Source organism: Podarcis tiliguerta, assembly GCF_965153285.1.
Source record: "Podarcis tiliguerta genome assembly, chromosome: 10".
In the NCBI taxonomy this organism is placed as follows: Eukaryota; Metazoa; Chordata; class Lepidosauria; order Squamata; family Lacertidae; genus Podarcis; species Podarcis tiliguerta.
This window is the reverse complement of record NC_139543.1, coordinates 59,728,190-59,753,894: the sequence shown is the minus strand read 5'-3', so window position 1 is coordinate 59,753,894 and position 25,705 is coordinate 59,728,190. Positions and strand designations below refer to the sequence as shown.

Below are 25,705 nucleotides of genomic sequence, written 5' to 3'. Positions count from 1 at the left end.
CCATGAACTTGGGTAAGATGTCCAGCGGAGCTATGTTCAAAAACGCATGTCCAACAACTAGATTTCCCCTCCTGTTTCTTGCAGCTTTGAATCCTAGATGGAATGAAACATTCACGTTTAACATCAATGTTCCCGATCTTGCCTTAATACGCTTTGTTTTAGAAGATCAGATGGCACTAACTGCAAATGACTTCCTCGGTCAATTTACTTTGCCAGTTATGAGCCTGAATAAAGGTAAGATTAAGCAGGGATGGGAGGAGTCAGCATGCACACACACACACAATATTTGTGCATGCATGGGTCTCCCCGTTCATTGTGGAGTTTGAGACAATTTTGCACATCCGGTCCCTCTGTTCTGATACAGCTGCCCTATTGCTGGAGCGGCTACAGAGCTCTAGATTGGGGCGAAATAACTTGATTACAGTTTTGTACAGAGGAATTAAATTAGCCAAATCAGCCATAGACCAAGGCAGCCTTTAAATCAATATAGTCATTTTAGGAGAATTTAAAAGTTTGTGCGATAGAAATCCATCAAACGGGTTTATACTTGTTTTGTAGCTACAATATTTATTTATTTATTTATTTTAAAAAAAACTCCCACATAAAATCAGTTTATAAAATATTTCTTTGAGTTTAATATTATATCCACAACCCAATGAAATATCCATAGAATTATTAAGCTGTATTTCAGGCTACATGAACCGTCTTGAAATATTTAGTCTCTAACAAGACAACAAAGTCTATGTGCTGTCAGACTAAATCTAGCAATGCTATTATGGAAGTGGAAGATGTCTATTTATCAATATCAAGGCACAGGAAAACCACAAATAAAAATGCATTCAAATCTACCAGTATGAAGTTAGCAGTACAAAATAAAGAGAGATTATTACTTTAAATGGCATACAAGGATGATTTTCTGGGAAAGCTAAAGTAAATCTCTGCTGTCAAGAGTGCCAAAAGAAACGAAGAAGCAAAATAGTTAGACAACTTTCTTTTTTTTATTTTGCAAGATCAAAACAACTTTTCCTTCTATGACAGAAGCAGTGAAAATTTTTCAGCTTGAGGGCCATATTCCCTCCTGGGCAACCTTCCAGGGGCCACATGGATGCAAATTTGACCTTATGTGGTCAGCTAGTTTCTACAATGGACCTTGTCCATTCAGACAAGCAAGAGGCATTGTGAGTGTTTAAGAACACATTGCAGCCAGGCAAAAGCACCTGGGAGGCGAACAGGGCCAGTGAGGGGTGTGGGCTGGGGAGAGTTCCGAGGAGAGACCTGGAGGGTCAGCTTTGGCCCTTGTGATGTCCCCCACCCCAGAACCATACACTCACCTCTCTCTCTCTCCTTCACTCAGGCAAGCAGAAGGCACCTTCAGAAGATACATTTCAACCATTCAATGGGGTTAGAAAACAGGGCCACTGGGAGCTGTGTCTGCAGAGCGTGTGTGGCCTGGGGAGAACTGGAGGGCCAGTTCTCCATATTATGCAATACTCTGCAGGGCACACATAAGTCTCTTAAGAAGCAATCATAGTTGCTGGGAGGGTGGCCAATAAGAATAATTTATTATTTATACCCTGCCCATCTGACTGGGTCTCCCCAGCCACTCTGGGTGGCTTCCAACCAAATATAAAAAACAATACGACGTCAGACATTATAAACTTTCCTAAACAGGGTCTTTTAAAAGTAAAATAGTTGTTTATTGCCTTGACATCTGCTGGGAGGGCGTTCCACAGGGCAGGCGCTACTACCGAGAAGGCCCTCTGCCTAGTTCCCTGTAACCTCACTTCTTGCAGTGAGGGAACTGCCAGAAGGCCCTCAGTGCTGGATCTCAGTGTCCCGGCAGAATGATAGGGGTGGAGACGCTCCTTCAGATATACTGGACCAAGGCAGTTTAGGGCTTTAAAGGTCAGACCAACACTTTGAATTGTGCTCGGAAACGTACTGGGAGCCAACGTAGATCTTTCAGGACCAGTGTTATATGGTCTCGGCGGCCACTCCCAGTCACCAGTCTAGCTGCCGCATTCTGGATTAATTGCAGTTTCTGAGTCACCTTCAAAGGTAGCCCCATGTAGAGCATAGGCCAAGGGGCTGTAGGATGCTGAGGGTCCACACCCCTGCCATGGGCAGAGCAGGAGGTCCATGGGTGGAGGCCTTTCTAGTGTGGCAGAGTAGGAGGCCCGTACATGGAGGCCTCTCAGAGCTCTCCACTGACATTTCTCATCTAGCGGTGATCTACAGGGCCAGAAAATGGGGCGTGCCATGGGGTGGCAGAGAGAGAGAAAGCAAAATCTCCACTGGGCATACCCAATTTCTTTGACCAGACTGCATTAACTCTCTGGAAGAACCTGGTCTCTTGCTTTTCCACGTAGGTAGTTCCCCAAGGATTGTATGAACATGGCTGCAACCACAACATGCATTTGAAACATATTGAAAGTGCATAACTGCCCCTTCCCCAAGAATCCTGGGAACTGTAGTTTACCCCTCCCAGGATTACGATTCCTTCCATCCTTAACAAACTACAGAACTGGGGATTTGGGGGCAAAGGAAGCAATGTGCTTTAAAAGCATGGTCTGTATGCATCACATGCGTGGATTTACTTTTTAAAAAATTAGCATGGTATTTTTTTTAAGTTCCTTCTTCCTTCATCATATATTATTGGATGTGCATTTTATATTTAGCACATTTTTTTTGGGAAAAAATCTTCTTCCTTCTTGGTTTGTTTCTAGGATACCGCCATGTTCCATTGGTCTCCAAGCTCGGAGTGACCCTCAAGCCCGCCTCGCTCTTCGTATATATCTGGTATTGCTTTCATGTCCTGAGTTAATGTCATCACTACTCCTCCCAGCTGCGTGTTTAATAAAGCAACCATAATCAAAGCATAAGGCACCCGATTCCTTCACACAGCACATACGTAGCTAAATTATGGAATTTGCTCCCACAATATGAAGCGATGGCTGCCAGCTTGGATGGCTTTAAAAGCCAATGAAGATCTTTCAGGACTGGTGTTATATGGTCTTGGCAGCTGCTTCCAGTCACCAGTCTAGCTGCTACATTCTGGATTAGTTGTAGTTTCCAGGCCACCTTCAAAGGTAGCCCCACATAGAGCACATTGCAGTAGTCCAAGTGGGAGATATCTAGAGCTTAAGAATGAGCTGCAATGTAGCCGCTGAAAAATATCAATACAGGCTTTGTAAATTATTGGTATTAATACCCAGTATTGTGTGATTAAATTTTTCATAGGGGAACAAATAGGGCCAGAGGCGATGGCAATGGGTGGGGGGTGGGACATTGCGCATCTGACATCACACGGTCCTGATATCTCACAAATGTGTATTGTGCCTCCTTCCCTACGTTGGGCAGAAGCTTCCCAGGCTTTGGGAAGAGGGAGCCAATGGAACATTTAGGGGACTAGCCTAGTCCCGCTAGTCCACTCACCACATGCCACTGCTAGCTACTAGCCACAATAGCTAAGATCTACCTCCAGAACAGAGTTAAACTAAGGAATTAGCTCCCAGAAGATGTAGTGAAAGCTGCCAACTTGGATGGCTTTAAAGAGGATCAGGCAAATTCAAAGAGGACCAGGCTACCAGTGGCTACTCATCATGATTTGCATGAACTCCAGTGTTGGAGGCATTTTGCTTCTGAATGCCTGTTGCTGGCTTTCACAAACCGTGAAAGAGCCCAGGTCATTCTTATCAGCTTCCCATGGGCATCTTGGTTGGCTACTGTGAGAACAGGAGGTTGGACTATAGCTGAGCAGTCAACTTGAAAGAGCAGGGCTCTTCTTAAGTTCTTCAATATTTACTGGTTAGTTATTGGAGTGTGGGGTGCCTTTGCTGGAAGATAATTGGTTAGCTTACCAAGATGACTGACACCTCAGCGTATCAGGTCAGGGATTTTTATTCTTTCAAGTTTCCAAGCTATGGCAGGTTTTCCTGCCAGTGTGGTGTAGTGGTTAAGAGCGGTAGTCTCGTAATCTGGGGAACAGGGTTCGCGTCTCCACTCCTCCACATGCAGCTGCTGGGTGACCTTGGGCCAGTCACACTTCTTTGAAGTCTCTCAGCCCCACTCACCCCACAGAGTGTTTGTTGTGGGGGAGGAAGGGAAAGGAGAATGTTAGCCGCTTTGAGACTCCTTAAAGGGAGTGAAAGGCAGGATATCAGATCCAAACTCCTCCTCCTCCTCCTCCTCTTCTTCTTCTTCTTCTTCTTCTTCTTCCTCAGCACACAATAATAGACAAGTTAATTTAATTGGGGTGGGTGTGCCTATCTATTCATTATGATGGATATGTGTTGTTATTCGGTTTCTAAACAGTAATTTTATATAGTTTGTGTAATAAAACAAAATCGATGGCAAAAGCATTAAGTAGGTAGAAATGAAATTTCAGTTAGCTTTCAAGGTATTAATCACCTGGGTGGTAGCATGAGTGAGTTACCATTAGCGTAGCATCATATTTACAGGTGTGATGTATCTGATCCATTTACCACAAGCCTTGTATAAATATTACTGCATTTGTGTTTGTGTGGAATGCATGTGTTGAAATGACCGGCCTCAATAGAGCAATAACAAGACAAAAGCAGAGTCAAGACTACAGAACTACTGGAAAACAAATGTCTACATTTATCTACAGTAAACCTTAAGGGAACAAATTAAAAACCCAGTCTACTGAGAAGCCTCTGAGATCAATATTTATTGAGCTTTAAGGACAGGAAGTTTGAAAAACAGCCAGAGTGAGCTGCCAAATGCACTTTCTTTTTAGAGGGGAAAGTAATTTGCCTTTTCAGCCTCCCAAAGCTGTAATCAGAATTTTGGCCCTGATAATCTTATATTGCTTGTGTGGGTGTGTTTTATAGCCTTTTTTTGTTTTTTTTTTTAAAAAAGCATTAAAATCACAAATTTTCAGAACTGTGAAGCATATGAAGGTCTTTGCTTGAATAGATTCGTATTACGCCTTTCATATATTGCATTCAGTGGAGTGGGAGGCTAATATCTCCATCCTTTATGGCATCTCTCTCCAAGAGTTGTCCAAAAGGGAAGATAATGCCGGTTGCTTTGTTAGTGCAAAGGGCTCTGAATTAACTCTGTTTCTTGTCCTGAACTCTGTTTCTTTCACAGTGTGTCCTGTTTTCTACTGTTCAACCTGGCTGAGTTTATTGGTGTGTCTTAAGACATGGATGATTGGCAATCCCTCTGCAATCCCTAACTGGCAACCACTACCCTTCCTTCGAAGCCAGGGCTATTTTGGCCCAGGAGCCACATTCAGCCCTCCCCAATCATCCAGGGGCCACATATCAGTTGTGGCTATTGCCACACCACCCTCTCACATGCACCCACCCACAACACATGCAGGCCCGCTAAGAAGGGGTTCTGTCTTTTTTATTTATTTTGCTGCCACAAGCAAATTCACTGGGACACGGAAAAATTTCCTTGGAGGACCACATCAGCCCCCAAGGAGATGGCTTGTTGCCCCTGCTCTAACAGCAAATGGGCATAAGAACATGAGAACCTGCTGGATCAGGCCAATGGCCCATCTAGTCCAACATCTTGCTACCACGGTGCCCAACCAGATGCCTCTGGGAAACTCCAAAACAGGACTTGAGCTGAACAGCATTCTTGCTTCTTGTAGTTTCCACTGTGGCAGCCCAGGCCAATGTTAGGGGGCCACCAAGAGACAAGGCAGGATTTCAGAATACTGACAAAATCCTCTACATATGCGGGTGGCGCTGTGTTCTAAACCACTGAGCCTCTTGGGCTTGCCGATCAGAAAGTTGGTGGTTCGAATCCCCGTGACGGGTTGAGCTCCCATTACTCTGTCTCAGTTCCTGCCAACCTAGCAGTTGGAAAGCACACCAGTGCAAGTAGATAAATAAGGTCATACCTCCGTGCGGGAGGCACGTTCACAACACGTAGCGTTCACAGTCTGAAGCGCCGCATCTGTGCACATGCATGAACTGATTAGGCACTTCTGTGCATGCGCGTGAGGTCATTTTGAGCTTCTGCACATGAGCAAGTGCCGAAACCCAGAAGTAACCTGTTCTGGTACTTGCGCGGTCCTGAAAACGCGCAACCCGCAGCATTCGTTAACCCGAGGTATGACTGTAGGTACTGCTGCGGCAGGAAGGTAAATGCCGTTTCTATGTGCTCTGGTTTCCATCATGGTGTTCCATTGCACCAGAAGCGGTTTAGTCATGTTAGCCACATGACCCAGAAAGCTGTTTCTGGACAAACGCCTGTTCTCTTGGCCTGGAAGCAAGATGAGTGCCGCAACCCCAAAGTCGCCTTTGACTGGATGTAACCGTCCAGGGGCCCTTTACTTTTTTACCTACATATGCAGATAAATGTAGAGGCGAACACGCACAACCTTTCTTGCAAGCACTGCTTGTATATAGTGACTGGTCCAACTTGCCTGACTGGGAGTCAGTGTCTAGTATGGTGTTTCCTTGGTGTTGTAGTAGCAAATATATACAGATATTCACCACTGCTGTGATCAAGGCATGCTTAGAGTCTGACAAGAGTAGGGGACTCTCTCTCTTGCTTGCGCCTTGTGGTGAGAGAAGCAGAGTCTTCGTCTCTCGTTGGACTCTAAGCATGCCTTGATCACTGCAGTGGTGGTAGTCTGTGTATATTTGCTACCAATATGCTTTTATGTCTGTCAAGTAAAACTTCTACACTTGACTGAATCTTTATGGTGTCCATGAGTGTTTATTGCCTACTGTGTGTACCTTCAACCCCAAAGACGCTTCCAAGGAAGGAGCTGTGTTTAGATGTAACTCTGCTGAGTATGGATACTGGCACACATGAACAGTGAAAGTGATGCCAGACCCAACCCTTCTAAATAATACATCAGAGGTTGATGGATTGATCCAACAATTTGCCCATAAGAAATCAGCTGATGTGCTTCACGTAGCGCATGATGGACCTTGCTGCTGAACAAGATGCAGTGCTGGCCACAAGCTTAGATGGCTCCAGAAGGGCATCTGATGAATTCAAGGAAGATAGAGGTCTACAAGTGGCTACAAATCATGATCACTGTGGCATCTTCAGGTTTTGAGGCTGTAGAGCACTGAATACCATCTGCTGGGCTGCAGTAGAAGAGCTATGTCCTCCACCTCCTACTTCTGGTCTTCTGGGAGAAGATGCTGGGCTAGATAGACCATTACCAGTAGCAGCCTGTATGGTGTGGGGGAGCCACCCTCCTGACATTGACATCGCTGCAAGTTACTCAGATGAAATGTGGGGAGGGAGCAGTAAGGTCAGGGCTGCATGAGCACACTGGTTTGAGCAAACCTGCCACTCCCACATTTGTGCCTGCAAAGCTCCAATCTTGCAGCTGCCACAACCTGTTCCTTCTCCTCCCCCCCACCCAAAAAAGCTGCAGTGACACCAGTGTCTGAAGAATAGCTCCGCCCCACCAGATTGATACCTACCAGTCAGATGTTGGTCTAATCCAGTATGGTTCTTGGGTTCTGAGAGTTGCCAAAGCAACACACAGGCAATTCCATCCCCAGCCTTCAAAAATTCTGCCAGGCATTGTGTGGGAAGCACATTAACCCTCCTCGCCGCCGCCTCCTCCTCCTCGAGATAATCCAGTCTGGGGCTAGATGAGTAGCTTCCTACATGGCTAGCCCACTGAGTCCTCTCAATTCATTTATGATTTGTAGTTACAGCCTGCCCTTCAGTGCATGGCCCTAGGATGGGTTACAAAAATATCGCAATAAAAGAGAGATGCGGATGAACGTGGGAACCATAAAGCAAAACCATAAAATAACCAAAGAGCAGTGCAGGCAGAGGGAAGGCACCCACTCAGACTGACGCCTGGGTCAAGAGGTCCATGCTTTGATCAGTCATCGTAAAGCCTGTGCATCTCAGAGTGGGGTCACTCCATAACCGGGGTGGGGATGGAGCACACAGAGAAGACATTCTCATGCACCACCACCTTTGATTATTGCAACAATACTCACTTCATGCCATAGAGAGTTCCACAGTTTTATTCCGTATCAGGTGGCAAACGTTCTTTCTTTTGCCTGTCCTTTTGACCCTGCTGCCAATTAACTTCGCTGAGTGACCTCCGAGATATAGTATTAGTAGAGCGGGGAGGGGAAATATTGATCTTTCTTCAGTTACTTCCAGTTTAACATCCTTATTTAATTGGGCTGAGCAGAACTGCACATAGTTGTTTATGCCATGCTTTTCAGAGCAGGGAGGGATGAGTCTGTCACTTTTGGTTTCTCTCTATTTCTCTGAAGTTCAGCTTTCCACATTTCCACAGTACTTTGCAAATCCTTTTAAAAGAAGTCCTCGTGAAACCTCACCTGCATTTCAGTGTATTTTTCTCTAGTTATACACCGCTTGGTATGCAGTCCTGCCTAAAATGTACCACTTTGCAAACAATTTTCTCCTAATATGGAACATATTTTGTTTAGTATTTTCACTGTTATATGCATTTTTAGACACACTTTACTGTGTGCATCCTCTGCATTTTTGTACACATCACTTGGTTGGAAAACTGTATTGCATAAATTGGAGAAGTGCCAATTTCAAAAGATGGGCTCTTATTTCAATTTGTGCTTTGGAAACAGTGAATCCGATAGGTTTGCCGCTAAGTGCAAACTGAATCAAATTGAATCACCTACTAGCATGGAGAAAAGCTTTATTAAACACGAGCCCTGAAATTTGGGATTCCCTCTCTGAACTGAAGGCAACGATTTGTAATTGTTTTGTGCCACTTTGCACCACATTTTTTACCACCACCTCCTACAAAGAAGTACAAAATGCTGGCATCGGTCTGGGGGGGGGGATCCCAGATTTGAGGGTTCATATTTAATAAAGCTGCTCTTCCTTCCCAAGTAAATGGAGTAAATGTCGCAGGAGCAGAAATCTGAGGGTCATGACCCAAGATAGAGAGATAGATAGGGAGACTGACAGATATTAGGACCCACCCTCTTCTTGTGAATGCTCCCTGGCACCTTATGGTGAAACGCAGGTAAGAAACCAAAATGATTGTGTAACTGCTTATGGTTTACTATAGTGCTCTGTTCTTTTTCAAAGCAGAGGAGGAATTTAGCAAAAAAGCAGCATCTGGAGGTGTTCAGATCCATCTCCACTCATTGCCTTATCACTCCAAACCACTCCTTCCCCAAGCCACTTACCCCATTGGGTTCAAAATTCTGGTTTGTAAAGGGAAACACATTTTGAGCCCTGCAGAGAGAAAAGCTGCTAGTGGAATGATTTGGAGCAGGTGTGAAATGGTCAGGAATGGGTTAAACACCCACGCTGCATCTCAGTACTAAATAACCTGCTCTTGAAGATGCTTTGATATTTACAAAACAGCACTGGAAGAACACGATGAACCGCATTAGCGTGTAGTGGGTAAGCCTTCGCTGCGATTGCATGCTGGAAAATATCCACACAGGCCTTTTATGCACCTGTGCTAATGGGGACGTTTTTTGTTTTGCAAATGGAGGGCAGTAATTCCATGAAGATAACGAAATGACAATGGACCATGAAAAAGCCATTATAATTTCCTCATGATTAGCAGCTTGCTATGTGCACTTAGCAACCTCCTCTGTGCTCATGTTCTCCAAGGCAAACACTTCAGTTAATGTGGCAAAACAGTTCACGAGGAAAAGAGGGAGAGACGTCTGCAGGAATGAGTAACTCACTTGCCTGCGACAGCCTTTGGCAGCCTGGTGCCCTCTGTCCTGTGTTGGCTGGGGCTGATGGGAGCTCTAGTCCAACCCCCCCCCCCCAAAAAAAACACAAAAACCTGGAAACTTAGCTAAGGCTGACTCGGGTTGATGGGAGTTGTGGTCCAAAACATCTGGAGGCTACCATGTTGGCGCATCCTGGCTGGGTCTGATGGGAGATGTAGTCCAGCTTTTAGTGTTGGAGAACATCAGAAATATCTAGGCAACACGATGGCCATTTACATACTCAATAGACAATCTTTATAGAATTCCTTCAAACCATAATAAATACAAAATGAAATCTTTAGTCTAAAAGTCTCTGAAAATCTTTAAATGAAGCCAGGTACCAGACTTTGTACGATGAAAGACAAGCTGTGAAGCTTTGTGTATTTAGCAAATATGATGTCCAACACTGAACAGTGTTTCGTAGAATTCTTCGTCAGCGTGGTGGGAGGATATAGAATTGCTTCATAAACCCATCTTATTTCGAATGAATGTATATAAATGAAAATATCAAATGCTGTGGAACAGTGCTCATGTAATAATGTAGTCACTGCTCATGGGAGATGTAGTCTAGCTATCATGTTGGAGAAGGCTGGCCTATCACTGTTCAAACTGTAGTATCTTCCAGTGCGCAGTGTTTTCCTGTAGTTAACTGAAAGTTGTTAATGGAATGATAACAGCATCACTAGCACCATCACCCTGTGCAGTCGAAGGCAGAACAGATCCTTGCAGCTTGTGGGGTGAAGCTGCCCTGGCTATGTTGGAGGCTGATGCATGAGCTGTCCCTGGCTTCAGCGTTGCTCCAGCCAAACTGGAATAATAGAATCATCAAACTGTAGAGTTGGAAGAGACCTCGAAGTCCGTCTTGTCCAACCCCCTGCAATGCAGGAATCTCAACTAAAGCATCCATGACAGAAGGCACCCAATTCCTTCACACAGCACATACGTAGCTAAACTATGGAATTTGCTTCCACAAAATGAAGTGATGGCCACCAGCTTGGATGGCTTTAAAAGGAGATAAGTCATATCTGTGGAGGAATAATAGAATTAAAGAGTTGGAAGAGACCCTGAGGTCCATCTTGTCCAACCCCCTGCAATGCAGGAATCTCAACTAAAGCATCCATGGCAGATGGCCATCCAACCTCAGCTTAAAAACCTCCAATGAAGGAGAGTCCACCGCCTTCTGAGGAAGTCTGTTCTGCTGTCAAACAGCTCTTACCGTCAGAAAGTTCTTTCTGATGCTTAGTTGGAATTTCCTTTCTTGTAACTTGAAGCTATTGGTTTGGGTCCTATCTTCCGGAGCAGGAGAAAACAAGCTTGCTCCATCTTGCAATGTGACAGCCCTTGAGATATTTGAAGATTTCTATCATTTCCCATTTTGATCTTCTCTTTTCCAGGCTAAACATAACCAACTCCTTCAACTGTTCCTCATAAGGTTTGGCTTCTAGACCCTTGACCATCTTGGTTGTCCTCTTCTGCACACGTTCCAGCTTGTCAACATCTTTCCTAAATTGTGGTGTGTAGAATTGGATGCAGACTTTCAGATATGGTCTGACCAAGGCTGAATGACCTGGGAGTTTATGAATGCAAAAATAAAGCTGCATGACCAGCCTGTACCAAGGACTTTCTTAAATATATATTTATGTATTGCTTCGGATAACATTGTAGCTATTGACCTCACAAACAACAAGGCTGCAGTGGTAATCTGCCCCCCCCCCCATTCCAATGTAGGACATTTTTAGCACACACTTTCAGCTCTGCCACTTTCCCATTAAGCTGTGAGGAGGTTAAGATGGGATCGGCATATCTGTTTGATCCAGTCACACTTCTGGGTCAAGCCCGCCTGACCCAGCCTCAAGGCCAGGTCAGTCACACTTACCGATTGCATCTCCTGCTTCTTGTAGGTCAGCTCTGTGGCTCAGAAGGAAAACGGGAGGCCTGCTGCTGCACATCTCAAATACTGACATTCCGGTCCAGGAAAAGGAGCCCAGCACTCTCGCTATCTCAGAAGGTCAACACAGGGTGAAGAAGAAGGGAATGCAGGAGGCTCTCTGGATGTTGGTGCATTTCTTGTAATTACTGACAGACAAGGAAAATAAAACACGCTTTGTCAAAGGAGTGGGGAAGCAGATCTTGGTGGCAACCTAGATTATTATTATTATTATTATTATTATTATTATTATTATTTATTCAATTTATGTTCCTCCCTATATCAAAAGATCCCAGGTTGGTGTACAATATTAAAAACACATTATAGAACATCAATGATAAAAAACATAATAAAAGCATACAGGCAGACAGCCTAATAAAAAAAGTCATTTCACAGGCCCTAGATTATTTAATAGCCATAAAAGGTAAAGGTAAAGGGACCCCTGACCATTAGGTCCAGTCGTGGCCGACTCTGGGGTTGCGGTGCTCATCTTGCTTTACTGGCCGAGGGAGCCGCCGTACAGCTTCCAGGTCATGTGGCCAGCATGACTAAGCCGCTTCTGGAGAACCAGAGCAGCACACAGAAACGCCGTTTACCTTCCCACCAGAGCAGTACCTATTTATCTACTTGCACTTTGATGTGCTTTTGAATTGCTAGGTTGGCAGGAGCAGGGACCGAATAACGGTAGCTCACCCCGTTGCGGGGATTCAAACCGCCTACCTTCTGATCGGCAAGTCCTAGGCTCTGTGGTTTAACCCACAGCGCCACCCGTGTCCCTCATTCAATAGGCATAGGCCTGGGTAAAGAGGAATGTTTTTGCCTGGTGCTAAAGCCATGTAATGATGGTGCCAGGTGAGTGTCTCTGAGGAAAGCATTCCATAATTAGGGAGCCACCACAGAAAAGGCCTGTTCTCTTGTTGCCACCCTCTGGATTGTTACCTTTTCTATATTCTGCGGGCCAGGTTTGACAGGTGGGCAGAGATGTCCACCTGCCAGTCACCTGACTTCATGGAGAAATCAAACTGTGCAGGCAGAAGCACAGCACTTTGTAAGTGCTGGCAATTAGCTGATCACAGTGTCTGCAAACCCCATTTTTGACTGAGCCCTGCCTTTACCTGCTCCACACGTGGCATCATATATGACATTAGTTGTATCACAGGTGGATGAAGCTTGGCCAGTACAACGCAAATGGGGAATCCTGGGGAGACTAATTGGGCCTGCAGCCTTATGGGGTTCAGAATATGGGACCAACATGCCCCCCAACCATGCCCCTTGCAACAACCTCTGGACAGAGAAACAGAGAGCCAGTATGATATAGTGGTTAAGAGCGGTAGACTCGTAATCTGGTGAACCGGGTTCGCTTCCCTGCACTTCCACATGCAGCTGCTGGGTGACCTTGGGCTACTCACACTTCCTTGAAGTCTCTCAGCCTCACTCACCTCACAGAGTGTTTGTTGTGGGGGAAGAAGGGAAAGGAGATTGTTAGCCGCTTTGAGACTCCTTAGGGTAGTGATAAAGTGGGATATCAAATCCAAACTCTTTTCTTCTTCTGCAGGAAACCGAGCCCCTTTTAGCCAGTGTTTTTTTGTTTATTTCCATCAGGGCTGGGCTGTGAGGAGCAGCAGTGAGGGCCAGTGGGGTGGCATGAGCAGTATGGGGTTGCTTATATAGCTTACCAACACTGCAGACCACTTCCAGTTACTGAAAGGGATTGGCTCTGCCATTGCAGCAATCCAGGGCTGGGCTCCCAGCTGCTTGATCCCAACCCCTTTTGGTATCCATGTAAGTAACACAGCTCTGCCCATGCTGCCCTGCTGGCTGCTACTGGGCAGACGTCTGCAGGGAGTGAGAAATCAGGAGCCGAGGGGCAAAGCCAGTAGTTAGGACTGAAGAACAAGTCAAGACTGAAGGAGAAACAAGGAAGCTGGCTTGAGGAGCATGTCAGAAGTGAAGGCTGGAGGTCAACCAAAGGACATAGGAATATGGCAGATCTCAGGAAGACCTTTATGTTCGGACCAGGTTCAACTGGGACAGGAAGCCTGTTTATACTCCTTTCCATCCAAGAAAATCCAACAGCCAACCTGGCTGGGTAGAGTTAATCCAGGGTCTACTCAAAATTTTCCTCTTGCAGTTCAGTGTATCACCACACAAGGCAGCTGTCCACAGATCTTAGTAGTTCTTGAGACCTTCAGCTCAGCTTCTCTCATTAGTTCATTATTCCCTCATCACTGGTGCCATTTCCTATGCTTCCATGCTTGAGATTCTAGAAAAATTCTACGAAATGTGGATACCAATGGTTTTACCCCTCATATACTGAACTGATCACTGCTCTGGGTATGATAAGACCTCTCCTCCTCCCAGAGGGGAGGAGTTGTGTGCGGGAACTGGCTCCCGCGTCAGCAAAGGTGTGTGTGTTCGGACCCCTGCGTCAGCCTCCCCTCAGCTGCTGCGCCAGACCCAGCAGACAATCAATAGGGCTGCCTGGTGGGTGGAGCTTAGCTGCGCTTAAGTGGCTGTGGCAGTGTGGGGGACCCATTCAGCTTTCTGCTTCCTCCGAATCACCCGCCCACCCTCCCTTTAGGTCATATTTATGGTTTTGACCTTGATATGGACCTTGGTTGGTTGCCCTGGTTGCCCAGGGGGCCTGGTAGGAATTTTTATCCATTTGGCAAATTGGCACCAGCGTCTTGGTTTTTCGCCTACCTCATGGATCCCGTCCGATGCCCTGCTGGTGGCTAGGGCCATGGCACGACCCCCGGTGACGTCTGGGGAAGCTTTCAGTTGTATTTGCATCAACAAGCTCCTCTCATTGGCTGTTAACCCTCGATTGACCCCTCCGCTGAGCAGGGTGGAGTCAAGTATAGTTTGTTTGACCCAGTGCCTAAGCCAATACCTCTCACATGCTGTAACCAATAAAGTTGTGGCCTTATTTAGCCCATTAACTCAAAATACTTGTGTCCTTGTGTCTTTCTTATCTCCATGTGGGGTGGCGGGTCCTCGACACACAAAGGAAGTGGATGTCCAACATAGTGGCAGCTCTTATTAGACAGGACCCATTTGAGACCATCCTTTTCTAACAAGCCTTTTCTATTATTATTATTATTATTATTATTATTATTATTACTACTACTACTACTTCTAAATATATTTTAATTAAGGATTTCTTGGTTTACAAAAGTATGTGCAATGTCTCTTTTTTCAAGTTACATTTTCTACAGATCAGTTTCATTTGTTGAGATATTAGTGTTACATTAGGAAGAAAAGGGGGAAAGAGGTGGAGGGGGGCATGGAGAGTAGGGTCGGGTGGCAATGCTTCTATTTTACTTAATGTATATGTGGGGTTTTGTGTCAGCGTCACTTGTGTCTGTTTTCTTTACTATTCATTTGTATTTTTTTTGGTGGTGAGAGAGGTTGGGGTTGGCCTAGGGTATGGTTGGTTGGTTGTGATTGGCTGTGGTGAACTTTGTTTTCATGTATGAATGAGTGTGTGTGTGTGTGTTTGGATTAGGTTAGCCAGATTGATTTGAATGCTGTTGGCGGGTTCTTGTTGTTGTCTTGTTGGGCTGAGTACGTGATAAAGGTCTTTTCAAACAGATTTTTTTAAAAAAATTCCCAGTGTGCATCTGTATTGTATTTGAAATTGTTTTTACATATAAAAGCATTCTTAGTTGTTCTTTTGTCATTGTTATGCTTGCTTTCATATGTGAAATTGTGTAATTGTTTTTTGCTCTCAAAATAATGGTTTGTTTGTTTTTTAATTACAAGAAACAAAGAAACAGTGAGGAAGGGAAAGAACACCCTCCCCAAAATAAAAATGAGGAGAAACTCCAACAAAGGTACCAAAATTAAAAGCAGAAAAGCAGAACAGCTAAATCATCAAGACATCCACAAAAGCTCACATAGAAAGAAAATAATTCTGGTACTTTAAAATGCAGGTATACAGAGAATGGTAATTGATATGAAGAACTACAGTTAAAGATCCCAGGACAGTAAAGGGAGGTGGACAACACACTGATAAAGGAATATAAGGCATAATCTAAATATAAGGCATCTCTAAGGCATAATCTGGTATAAACTCTGTTTAACTAAAATATTGTATAAAGAACAACATCATAATCAATTCACAATTTCATATCCTAGCATAGTGAGAAGCTGGAAGATCTGTTGTTTTCTTTCTTTTTGTTAACTTTGGTGTCTAATTGTGTTTTTTATTTTAAAAAACGTTGCTGTATTTACTGTGAAATCGCTTCAATATATTTCTATGGGGAAGTGATTAATAAACAGAATCATAGAAATAAATAAATAGATTTTTGGCAGCGCACTGAAATGAATCCTGAATTCTGGATCTAAAACTCGGTGGCCAACGTGACGTGAAACGTTGATGCTCTCGGTTCTTCTTGTGCTTTTCCTTTCTTGTCGAAAAGCGGGAAGGAGAGGAAGGCCAATTATGAATTCAAGGCATTCCTGCCCAAGCTGTCGCAGTCTTGTTAGCTCTCCACAGATTTTTAAAGTTGGGAATACAGAGCTAACATTTCGTAATTAACCCTAGCTATGTTCTCCAAGCATCAGAAGTTATTTCAAGGAGAAAGCAAAGAAACCGCACTGAATTGGGTTACCGAGAAAGCAGACCCACTGAGAGAATTCAGTACACAAAGGCGCGCACACAGAGACACGCACTCCTTGTTTCAGCAACCTAGATCTAACTAATATGTGTAAAATTGAGAACTGTGCAATTTCTCTCTCTACGTGTGTGTGTGGGCCTGGCATTTTCCCACTCAGTTTCAACCTTGGTTTCTTAAAAGGGACAATAGGATCGGGCAGGGTCAGCCCCATTCACCCTGAGGCCAGGCAACAGGATCCCCAGGGACAGCAGATGCTGATGTAGAGCTTTATTCAGGGCCGACCCACACATGAGGCCAGGTGAGGTGACCACCTCAGGTGGCAGGGTCCACCAGGACATTCAATGCTACTGAAGTTTTTACAGAACAGTGATACCTCGGGTTACAGACGCTTCAGGTTACAGACTCCACTAACCCAGAAATAGTACTTCAGGTTAAGAACTTTACCTCAGGATGAGAACAGAAATCATGCGGCGGCAGCAGGAGGCCCCATTAGCTAAAGTGCTACCTCAGGTTAAGAACAGTTTCAGGTTAAGAACAGACCTCCAGAACAAATTAAGTTCTTAACCCGAGGTACCACAGTACAATAAAAGAAATGAACCAACCTACAGGAAATAAAGAAAATAAAGAAACTAATGAAAGACTAAACAGAAACTACAAGTTTCTTCCTCATCACTGTATCTTAACTTTCATCCCCCGCAGAGGAAGGTGTGCGCACCCCCAGCTCTCACTTGGGCTCACCCCTCTCTTCTCATAGCCTCTCACCATGTGGGTCTCTCACATGGGGTCCAATCTTCAGGACAGTCAATCCTAACGCCAATATTTCTTCTCTCCTTGTTCCCAAACTAGACCTTCCCTCTCCCCTTCTTCCTGGAGGAGGAAGCCATTTTGGAGTCAGCCTCAGGTGCCCAAATGTCTTTAACGGGCCCCAGGATTGGGTTTGTCAGCACTGCTGCCTGTCCACACCACTCTCCTGCTCCCCAGAGATGGTGGCCTGCAGGGACAGTTGCAAATAAATAAATAAATAAAATAAAATAAATAAATAAATAAATATTATTATTAATATGCCACCCGTCTGAGTTACTCCAGACACTCTGGGCGGCTTCCAACCAAATAAAACACAGTAAGATCTCAAACATTAAAATGCTTCCCTATACAGGGCTCCCTTCATATGTCTTCTAAAAGTCAGATAGTTGTTTATTTCCTTGACGTCTGATGGGAGTGGGTGCCACTACCGAGAAGGCCCTTTGCCTGGTTCCCTGTAACCTCACTTCTCACAGTGAGGGAACCACCAGAAGTAGATGCATCTGAACCATACACACTTTTGAAAGCTAGGCCTGGCTTAGCACCATCCTCTCCTTTCCTCAGAATGATTCTTCCAGTGCCTATTCTGTACCATCCCCCCTAAAAAATATACTGTATTGGCAGGGCAGCCACTTGCACATTGCCAAAAGGGAAAAAGGGCAAATAAGATACAGATATGTATATAAATTGTATGCACTAATTCATAGCATGGCTCAGCGTGGTTCATAAGAATGTAAGATCCTGCTAGGTCCATCTAGCCTAGCATCTTGTTCTCAGAGTGGCTGACCAGATGCCCTTAATGGGAAACCTGTAAGCAGGATCCAAGCTCAAGAGCTCTCCCTTCTGTGGCCTCCAGCGACTGGTATTCAGAAGCGCTGCTGCCTTCAGCTGTGAAGGTAGAGAGCATAGCTGCCCTGGCTAACTGCAATTCCCAGAGTGGTTTACCCATCTTTTTGCTTAAGGCAGCTCTGTGAGGTGAATAGTGGCCTTCTAATAACAAGCAGTTGCCAGAATTCTTTAGGGAAAGCCAGAAATGTTTAAAGTAGCATCATGGTGCTTCAAAGGTATGTTACGGTGCAAGTCTGTTCCTCTAAGCACTGTGTCTGGAAGGCCTCGCCGTGTTGCTTTCTGAGCCTTTGGCAACAGTTGTTCTTCCAGCCTCCCTGCCTGACCCCTGGAGCCCTATCCAGGACACACCCCTCACCAGCTCTGATTTGCTCCCTTCTTGAATGCTTCTGTTCACCTGGAATGCCTCGGTGAATGCTGATATTTACTGGTTTAACAAAATTGACAGACTTCTTGATTGTAAGGAAACTTCTTACCTGTTCAAGAGTGATTCTTGCTTGCCTGGATGGAGGTTGACTTGGGAAGATGCAGCGTGGCACAGAAACAGGCTGGACCGCTTCCTCAAGCTGCAGATACAGATGCAAGTTGAATCCTCTGAGTGGCACACACCTCTAGTAGGTAACACTGAGCTAAACAGACCACTGATTTGACTCTGTGTAAGTCAGCCTCAAATGTATGAATTAAAGCAAATCCTTCTAGGAGCACTGCTGTGTCGCCACACCCTCCTGTCCTTGCAGCGAGGCGCTCTGGGAAACACATGTAGCTCTTTTTCCTCCCTCCCTCCTTGGTGGGCGGTGGCAGTGCCCTCCCCCTCCCCCCTTCCCTCTCAGCCAGCCCAAGGGTGGGGCACCCATGGGCATCCCTTTGCCAGCCATGAGGAGGAGGAACCACTGCCACCCCAGCCCCAATTTTTCTGAGAATCCTCCGGAAAAACAATCTCTCAAAGGACCTGTTGATGGCACTTTACCATTGTACTGTTGAGAGCGTACTAACTTATGGTCTGTGTGTGTGGTTTGGGAGCTGCAAGGTCAGGGAAAAAACAATGCTGTCCAGGGTTGTAAAGACTGCGGAGAGAATAATTGGGTGAACTCTTTCCACCTTGGATCAAATCTATGCTTCCGGGTGCCATAAGAAAGTAAGTAACTAGACTTTATTTGCGTAGCTGACAGGCCATAGCATCAAAGGACAAACACCAACAGAAATACATTACAGATATAGTTACCTTATGGTATGGTGCCATAAGAAAGCTGCAGAGATAGCACAGGATAGTGCGCACCCCAGAAATGATCTCCTTCAGCTTCTGCCTTCTGGAAGAAGGTACAGGGTTATAAAGACTAGGACTAGCCACCTGAGAAACAGTTTCTATCCAAATGCGATTTTGGTTTTAAATGCAGTGTAAGGAGTCTCTATGGGAGTATATGGTATTTTAAACATGGGGTATCAGAGTTTTTAGGGGGCTAACCAGGTTGGGATAGTTGGGATAGCAGGCTTGTTGGTTTTGAATGTCTTATTTAGATTTTTTTTCCCAATTTCGTTGTTCTGTATGGAACAATGACAATAAAGATTATCGTATCGTATCATAAAGTCCTGGCCCGGGTGTGGCTTACCTCCCCTTGGTTCTGGCCTTGATGAAAGAGCCTTTGTGGGGGTGTCTGGTTGTGCCCCCTCAAAAATTTGCACCCAGGGCCACTATCCCCCTGCCCCCCTCCCACTACACCACTGATTTCACATTCTCTTAACAAAGAATCCTTGGCACTCTCAACAAGCCACAACTCCCAGGATTCCTTGTGGGAAGCCATGCTACTTAAACAAGCATAAAACCAATGTACCTTTGCAATGTATATAAATACACAGAAAGACCAAGAGATCTTATAAATACTAGTACAATGATGGTGTGCTTGCTCAGCAAGGTTTTATTTTGAGCAGTTAAGGAAAACAATTAAAACTTCTCCAATGCAAGATTTAATCGGAAGTGTGAAAATATCACACTGAGCTTTCCCTTAGCTTGCATGGAGCGCTAGCATGAAATACAACACAACAACATGAAGTTGTTTTGCATTGCTTTCGAGCACAACTGTGATGCTTTAAGGCAAGCATAAAACATGAGGGGGAAACTGTGAAAAGGCTCCTTCAGCAGTTCTTCTGTATGAATCTTTTAAAAAGGACACCTTGTTTGCTTTGCATTAAGATCCTGTGATTATTCTGAATGCTGCATTGCATGCCCTCCCCTAGCTGTGGGAGTGGTTGTGGGTATTTTGTACACCTACACACACACACACACACACACACACACACACACAGCAGTCACATACCCACATTAAAAAACCCCGACCTATTCTGCCAGCAGAAAAGTAGAACAAAGTGCATCTGCATATATTTGAGAAGGAACACATTCACTCAGCTCTAAGAAAGCTGGCTTTGACCAAAGTTGGATTGTTATTGCAAGAAATGGGAGAACGGAAGGAGAATTCCTTGGGGAGGGAAGAGAGCTCAGCAACAGAGCACATGCGCTACTCATAGGGATGGAAGGACCTGTCAATTTCGGTTCTCTCCGTTTCACATTTTCTGATCTTAAATTCAATTCCCCACATTTCTGCAACAATTTTTAAAAAATCCCTATGAAAGTTTGCCAGTATTTTAGAGTTAATTTCTCATAATGAATACAAGCAATGCTTGCAAGCAATCTAACCTAACATAATGCATTTTTGTATGTTATTTTAAGTGATATAGTAATATTTATTCACACTTTTTTCTTGTAAATGCTTCTTAGTTGGAGAACTGTATTGCCAAATTTGAATTTTGGCTGTTTTGGTTCCCATATAGCATGGGTAGGCAAACTAAGGCCCGGGGGCCGGATCTGGCCCAATCGCCTTCTAAATCCAGCCCACGGACGGTACGCGAATCAGAGTGTTTTTACATGAGATAGAATGTGTCCTTTTATTTAAAATGCTTCTCTGGGTTATGTGTGGGGCATAGGAATTCGTTCATCCCTCCCCCCCCCAATTATAGTCCAGCCCCCCACAAGGTCTGAGGGACAGTGGACCGGCCCCCTGCTGAAAAAGTTTGCTGACCCCTGCATAGTTTCAGAAACTGATTTGATATTTCCCTTTAAATGTGAACTTTATTTGTAGTTTCAGAGTTAGGGCTAACCAAGGCATCTTGAATTGTAGCCAACAAAGTTCTGCTTAGGGACGCGGATGGCGCTGTGGGTTAAACCACAGAGCCTAGGACTTGTCGATCAGAAGGTTGGTGGTTCGAATCCCCATGATGGGGTGAGCTCCCATTGCTCGATCCCAGCTCCTGCCAACCTAGCAGTTCAAAAGCATGTCAAAGTGCAAGTAGATAAATAGGTACCTCTGCGGCGGGAAGGTAAACAGCGTTTCTGTGCTCTGCTCTGGTTCGCCAGAAGCGGCTTAGTCATGCTGGCCACCTGACCTGGAAGCTGTACGCTGGCTCCCTTGGCCAATAAAGCGAGATGAGTGCCGCAACCCCAGAGTCGGCCACAACTGGACCTAATGGTCAGGGGTCCCTTTACCTTTACCTTAAGTTCTGCTTAGAGTCAAATTGGAGGATGGAGACAAGGGCAGATGGGCGTGTGGGCGTTCCAGGCAAGCGGTCCAAGCAAGGTGAGGAGGACTGCTCCAGAAGACAGAGATATAAGTGGGTTGGCAGCTGCAATGAGGAGAAGGGAACCGGAGAACAGAGACAGAGGCAGGAGAGCAGATGGACAACCCAGGTGAACAGTCCAGGTGAGCTGTGCAGAAATGGCAAGGTCTGGGGGATATTTTATTTGTGAGATGTAAAGGGAGGTAATGGGGGGTGGTGGTTGGTGAGGTGTAAGCAACAGGGGGAGGGGATTGACAAAGGGGTTGGGACTGGGTGGGGGCAGGAGCGATTAGTGAGCAAAGCCCCTACTTCTCTATATTGATAGTAATCTGTATTTTGTTAATTTTGTTTTGTCTGCTGTTGATTTTGTCAGCATTTTCTTATGAATATGTTATACAGTGGTACCTTGGTTCTCAAAGTTAATCCGTTCTGGAAGTCTGTTCCAAAGCCAAAGCATTCCAAAACCAAGGCACACTTTCCCATAGAAAGTAATCCAAAATGGATTAATCCGTCCCAGACTTTCAAAAACAACCCCTAAAACAGCAATGAATTTTACTATCGAACAAGACCATTGAGCCATAAAATGAAAGCAATAATCAATGTTCTGTACTATAAAATAAATAAGACAGTGTTGTAGATGATAAAAATAAAAATTATTATTTTTTCTTACCTGCACTGATGATAGTCATTGTTTGGATGGGGGGCTTTTATCCATTTCCACAGTTACACAATCAATCAATCAATCAATCAATCAATCATAAAACGAAAAACAAGCCACAGTCACAAAAATGAAAAAGTCACACCAACAAAAACACAAAAAATAGCAAAAACAGAAGCACCAAATATCACCTGAGAACACTGCAATCAGAAATGGAAGGCTTTAATTAAGATGGGGGGGGGGACATAAATTAGCTGCTGAAGGATACAAATGGGATGAAAAAAGCCTTCATTACGATGGGGCGGGGGCTTAAATTTGCTGCACAAGGGTAAAACGAGAGGGGAAAGCCTTAATAACTATGCGGGGGACTCAAATGGAAACTCGAAAACTGGAACACCTACTTCCGGGTTTGCAGCATTCAGGTTCCGAGTTGTTCGGGAACTAAGCTGTTCGAAAACCAAGGTACCACTGTATTATTTTATGTAAATCACTCTGGAGAAGTTTTTTTTTTTAAAAAAAAAATAAGTGGTATATAAATTGAGTGAAACAAACATTGCGAGTGAGACAGCAGCATCTGCTGGTGCAACTGGCTAGCTGAGAAGGGACAAGTTGTGTGGCAAGTGCAGCACCATCCTCTTTCAATCCCTCAATCACTTTCTGGCTCCAGGCATTATTTATTTGATCAATTTTGCATTTGTATATCATGTGTATATCATTGAGAGCCAGTGTGGTGTAGTGGTTAAGAGCAGTGGACTCGTAATCTGGTGAACCGGGTTCGCGTCCCCGCTCCTCCACATGCAGCTGCTGGGTGACCTTGGGCCAGTCACACTTCTCTGAAGTCTCTCAGCCTCACTCATCTCACAGAGTGTTTGTTGTGGGGGAGGAAGGGAAAGGAGATTGTTAGCCGCTTTGAGACTCCTGAAGAGGAGTGAAAGGCGGGATATCAAGTCCAAACTCTTCTTCTTCTCTATGTAATCATCAAGAAAAACACATGCTGTTTGAAACAGTGGTTCTAAGTAATTTTACAAAGCATAGGCTTGCAGCCACCTTAGTGTTAAATAACTTTGTTGCTCTTTAGTTGTTTAGTTGTGCCCGACTCTTCGTGACCCCGTGGACCAGAGCACGCCAGGCACTCCTGTCTTCCGCTGCCTCCCGCAGTTTTGGTCAAACTCATGCTGGTAGCTTCGAGAACACTATCCAACCATCTCATCCACGGTCGTCCCCTTCTCCTTGTGCCCTCCATCTTTCCCAACATCAGGGTCTTTTCCAGGGAGTCTTCTCTTCTCATGAGGTGGCCAAAGTATTAGTGTCTCAGCTCTAGGATCTGTCCTTCCGGTGAGCACTCAGGGCTGATTTCCTTCACAATTGATAGGTTTGATCCTCTTGCAGTCCATGGGACTCTCAAGAGTCTCCTCCAGCACCATAATTCAAAAGCATCAATTCTTCAGCGATCAGCCTTCTTTATGGTCCAGCTCTCACTTCCATACATCACTACTGGGAAAACCATAGCTTTAACTTAGAAGCATAGAATTGTAAGGGATCACAAAGGTCATTTAGTCCAACTCCGTGCAATGCAGTAATCTTTTGCCCAACGTGGGGCTTCAACCCTTCACCCTGAGATTGGAAGTCTTGTGCTCTACCAACTGAGCTATCCCAGCTTAACTTCTTCATCTGGGTTTCTAACACTCCAGAACAGATTTAGAGAGGATGCAAGGTGCCAGGTGAAATGAGTGCACTGGGTACTACCCATAACACACACACCGCAAGCCAATCACACAACCTTGTTATAATACACAATACTTTTTTTTTAAAAAAAGAAACCCACCCTGCCATAATTAAAACACATTTCTTTAAAACACTGAAGTATAAAGGTCCATAATGAAAAGATACAGGCAGCTGCCCCATTGTGCCTAATGGTAGGGCCAGCCCTGAGTATATTAGATGGCTAACCTAGCTCTGGGTTGTGTGATAAGAGGCTCCTGGCTGCAGGAGCTTCAGCTGCTTTTGTGCTGTCTCATTTTCAGATCAGAGGAGGAAGAAAAGGGGGGAGGATAAATAAACAAGGAAACAAACAAAAAGTTTCCGCTAAAATCATCTCTATGACTGCTAGGACTTTCCCCCGGCTTAGCAATTTCCCTCCCTCGCAACTTCAATCTCACCCGTGAAAGAAAAGGCAAAGGAAAAAAAATTGAAATGCTGCATTCTCTCTCTCTCTCTCTCTCTCTCTCTCTCTCTCTCTCTCTCTCTCTCTCTGTCTGTCTGTCTCTCTTCTCCCTCTCTCTTTGTTAAGGCTTCTTTGCTGCAGGCAGTTGTAGAAAGCAAATGGCATAAAAATAAAACCAAAAATACCCAGGAGAAGCACATTTCTGAAGTTTTTCTCAGGTTCTGCTACTGAGGACAAAATTAAAAAATAAATAGCTTCTCTCTAGCTTTCCCTTTGTACCCCAACATAAAAATAAAATGAAATACAAGATGTGTGAGCTCATAGAATAAGAGACATGGAGTGTGTGGGTGGGAAGCTTGTTGTTAAAAAGTAATAGGCTTAAGAGCAAATGAAACTTCTGTTTATATCCATTCTGAGTCCCTCATAAATACTGAAAAGACTTACTGCATTATTGCATTTCAAATAAGCTCAAGACTCATCAGTATTATCCATCCATTCATTCAATTTTTCCATTGCTTTCTGCATGCAGCTCAAGGAGATTTACAAACACAACATAAAAACGGCTAAAACAGTACAAAACAACAGCTAAGCAACACAAAATGAACAGCTTTTGACCCACCCAGAAAGTTTGATCTAACAAAAAAAGTCTTTATTTGTTTCTGGAAAGAACACATAATGCATTCCATAGTGCGGATATTGTGGCAGTTCAGTGGGTGAACATTAGAATTGCAGAGTCAGCAGGGACCACAAACATTATTAAGTGTAATTCAGTGCTGATGTAGGAATTCCATCCTCAGCTTGAAACCTTCTAATGAAGAAGAGTCCACCCGTCTTCTGAGTCAGGCTGTTCTGCTGTCACACGTCTTGTCCTCATGTTTGACTGAGATCCCCTGTCTTGTAATTTGAATTGGTTGGTTCGAGTCTCACCCTCTTGAAGCAGCAGAAGTTTGCTCTGTCCTCTATGTGACAGCCCATCAAATGTTTGAAGACAACTAGCATGCCACCTCCTGATCATCTCTGCTATGGACTAAACATACCCAGTTCCTTCAACTTATCCTTGTAGGGCTTGGTCTCTAGGAACCACACCATTTTTGATGTCTTCCTCCGGACACATTCCAGTTTGTTAGTATCTTTTGTAAACTTTGTTGCCTGGGATGGGCCACGATGCTCCAGGAACAAAATAAGAATAGAGTGGTTAGCATTTCTTCTTTTGATCTGGATACTACACATCTGCTGGTACAGCTTAGAATTGCACTAACCATTTTAGGCAGCTCGTCACACTGCTGGCTTGGACAGTATTTAGCTTGTGGTGCACTAAAACCCCTAGACACTTTTCACATGTACTGCTGGGAAGCTGGCTGTCACCCACCCTGTATTTTCACATCTAAC

General features: G+C 44.6%; 1 protein-coding gene and 1 long non-coding RNA gene across 2 annotated transcripts in view; one reads left to right on the top strand and one right to left on the bottom strand.

Moving 5' to 3' along the window:
• The window catches only part of LOC310659078 (1-phosphatidylinositol 4,5-bisphosphate phosphodiesterase zeta-1-like), a 42,303-nt gene extending 39,427 nt beyond the window's left edge, over positions 1–2,876 (top strand). The window contains exons 12-13 of the mRNA XM_083402060.1: positions 85–234; positions 2,727–2,876. Of these exons, the coding sequence (XP_083258186.1) occupies positions 85–234; positions 2,727–2,824 (248 nt within the window). The 3' untranslated portion in view covers positions 2,825–2,876. The remainder of the gene's footprint in view (positions 1–84; positions 235–2,726) is intronic.
• The window catches only part of LOC310659326, a 192,378-nt gene that overhangs the window by 101,771 nt on the left and 64,902 nt on the right, over positions 1–25,705 (bottom strand). The window lies entirely within an intron of this gene.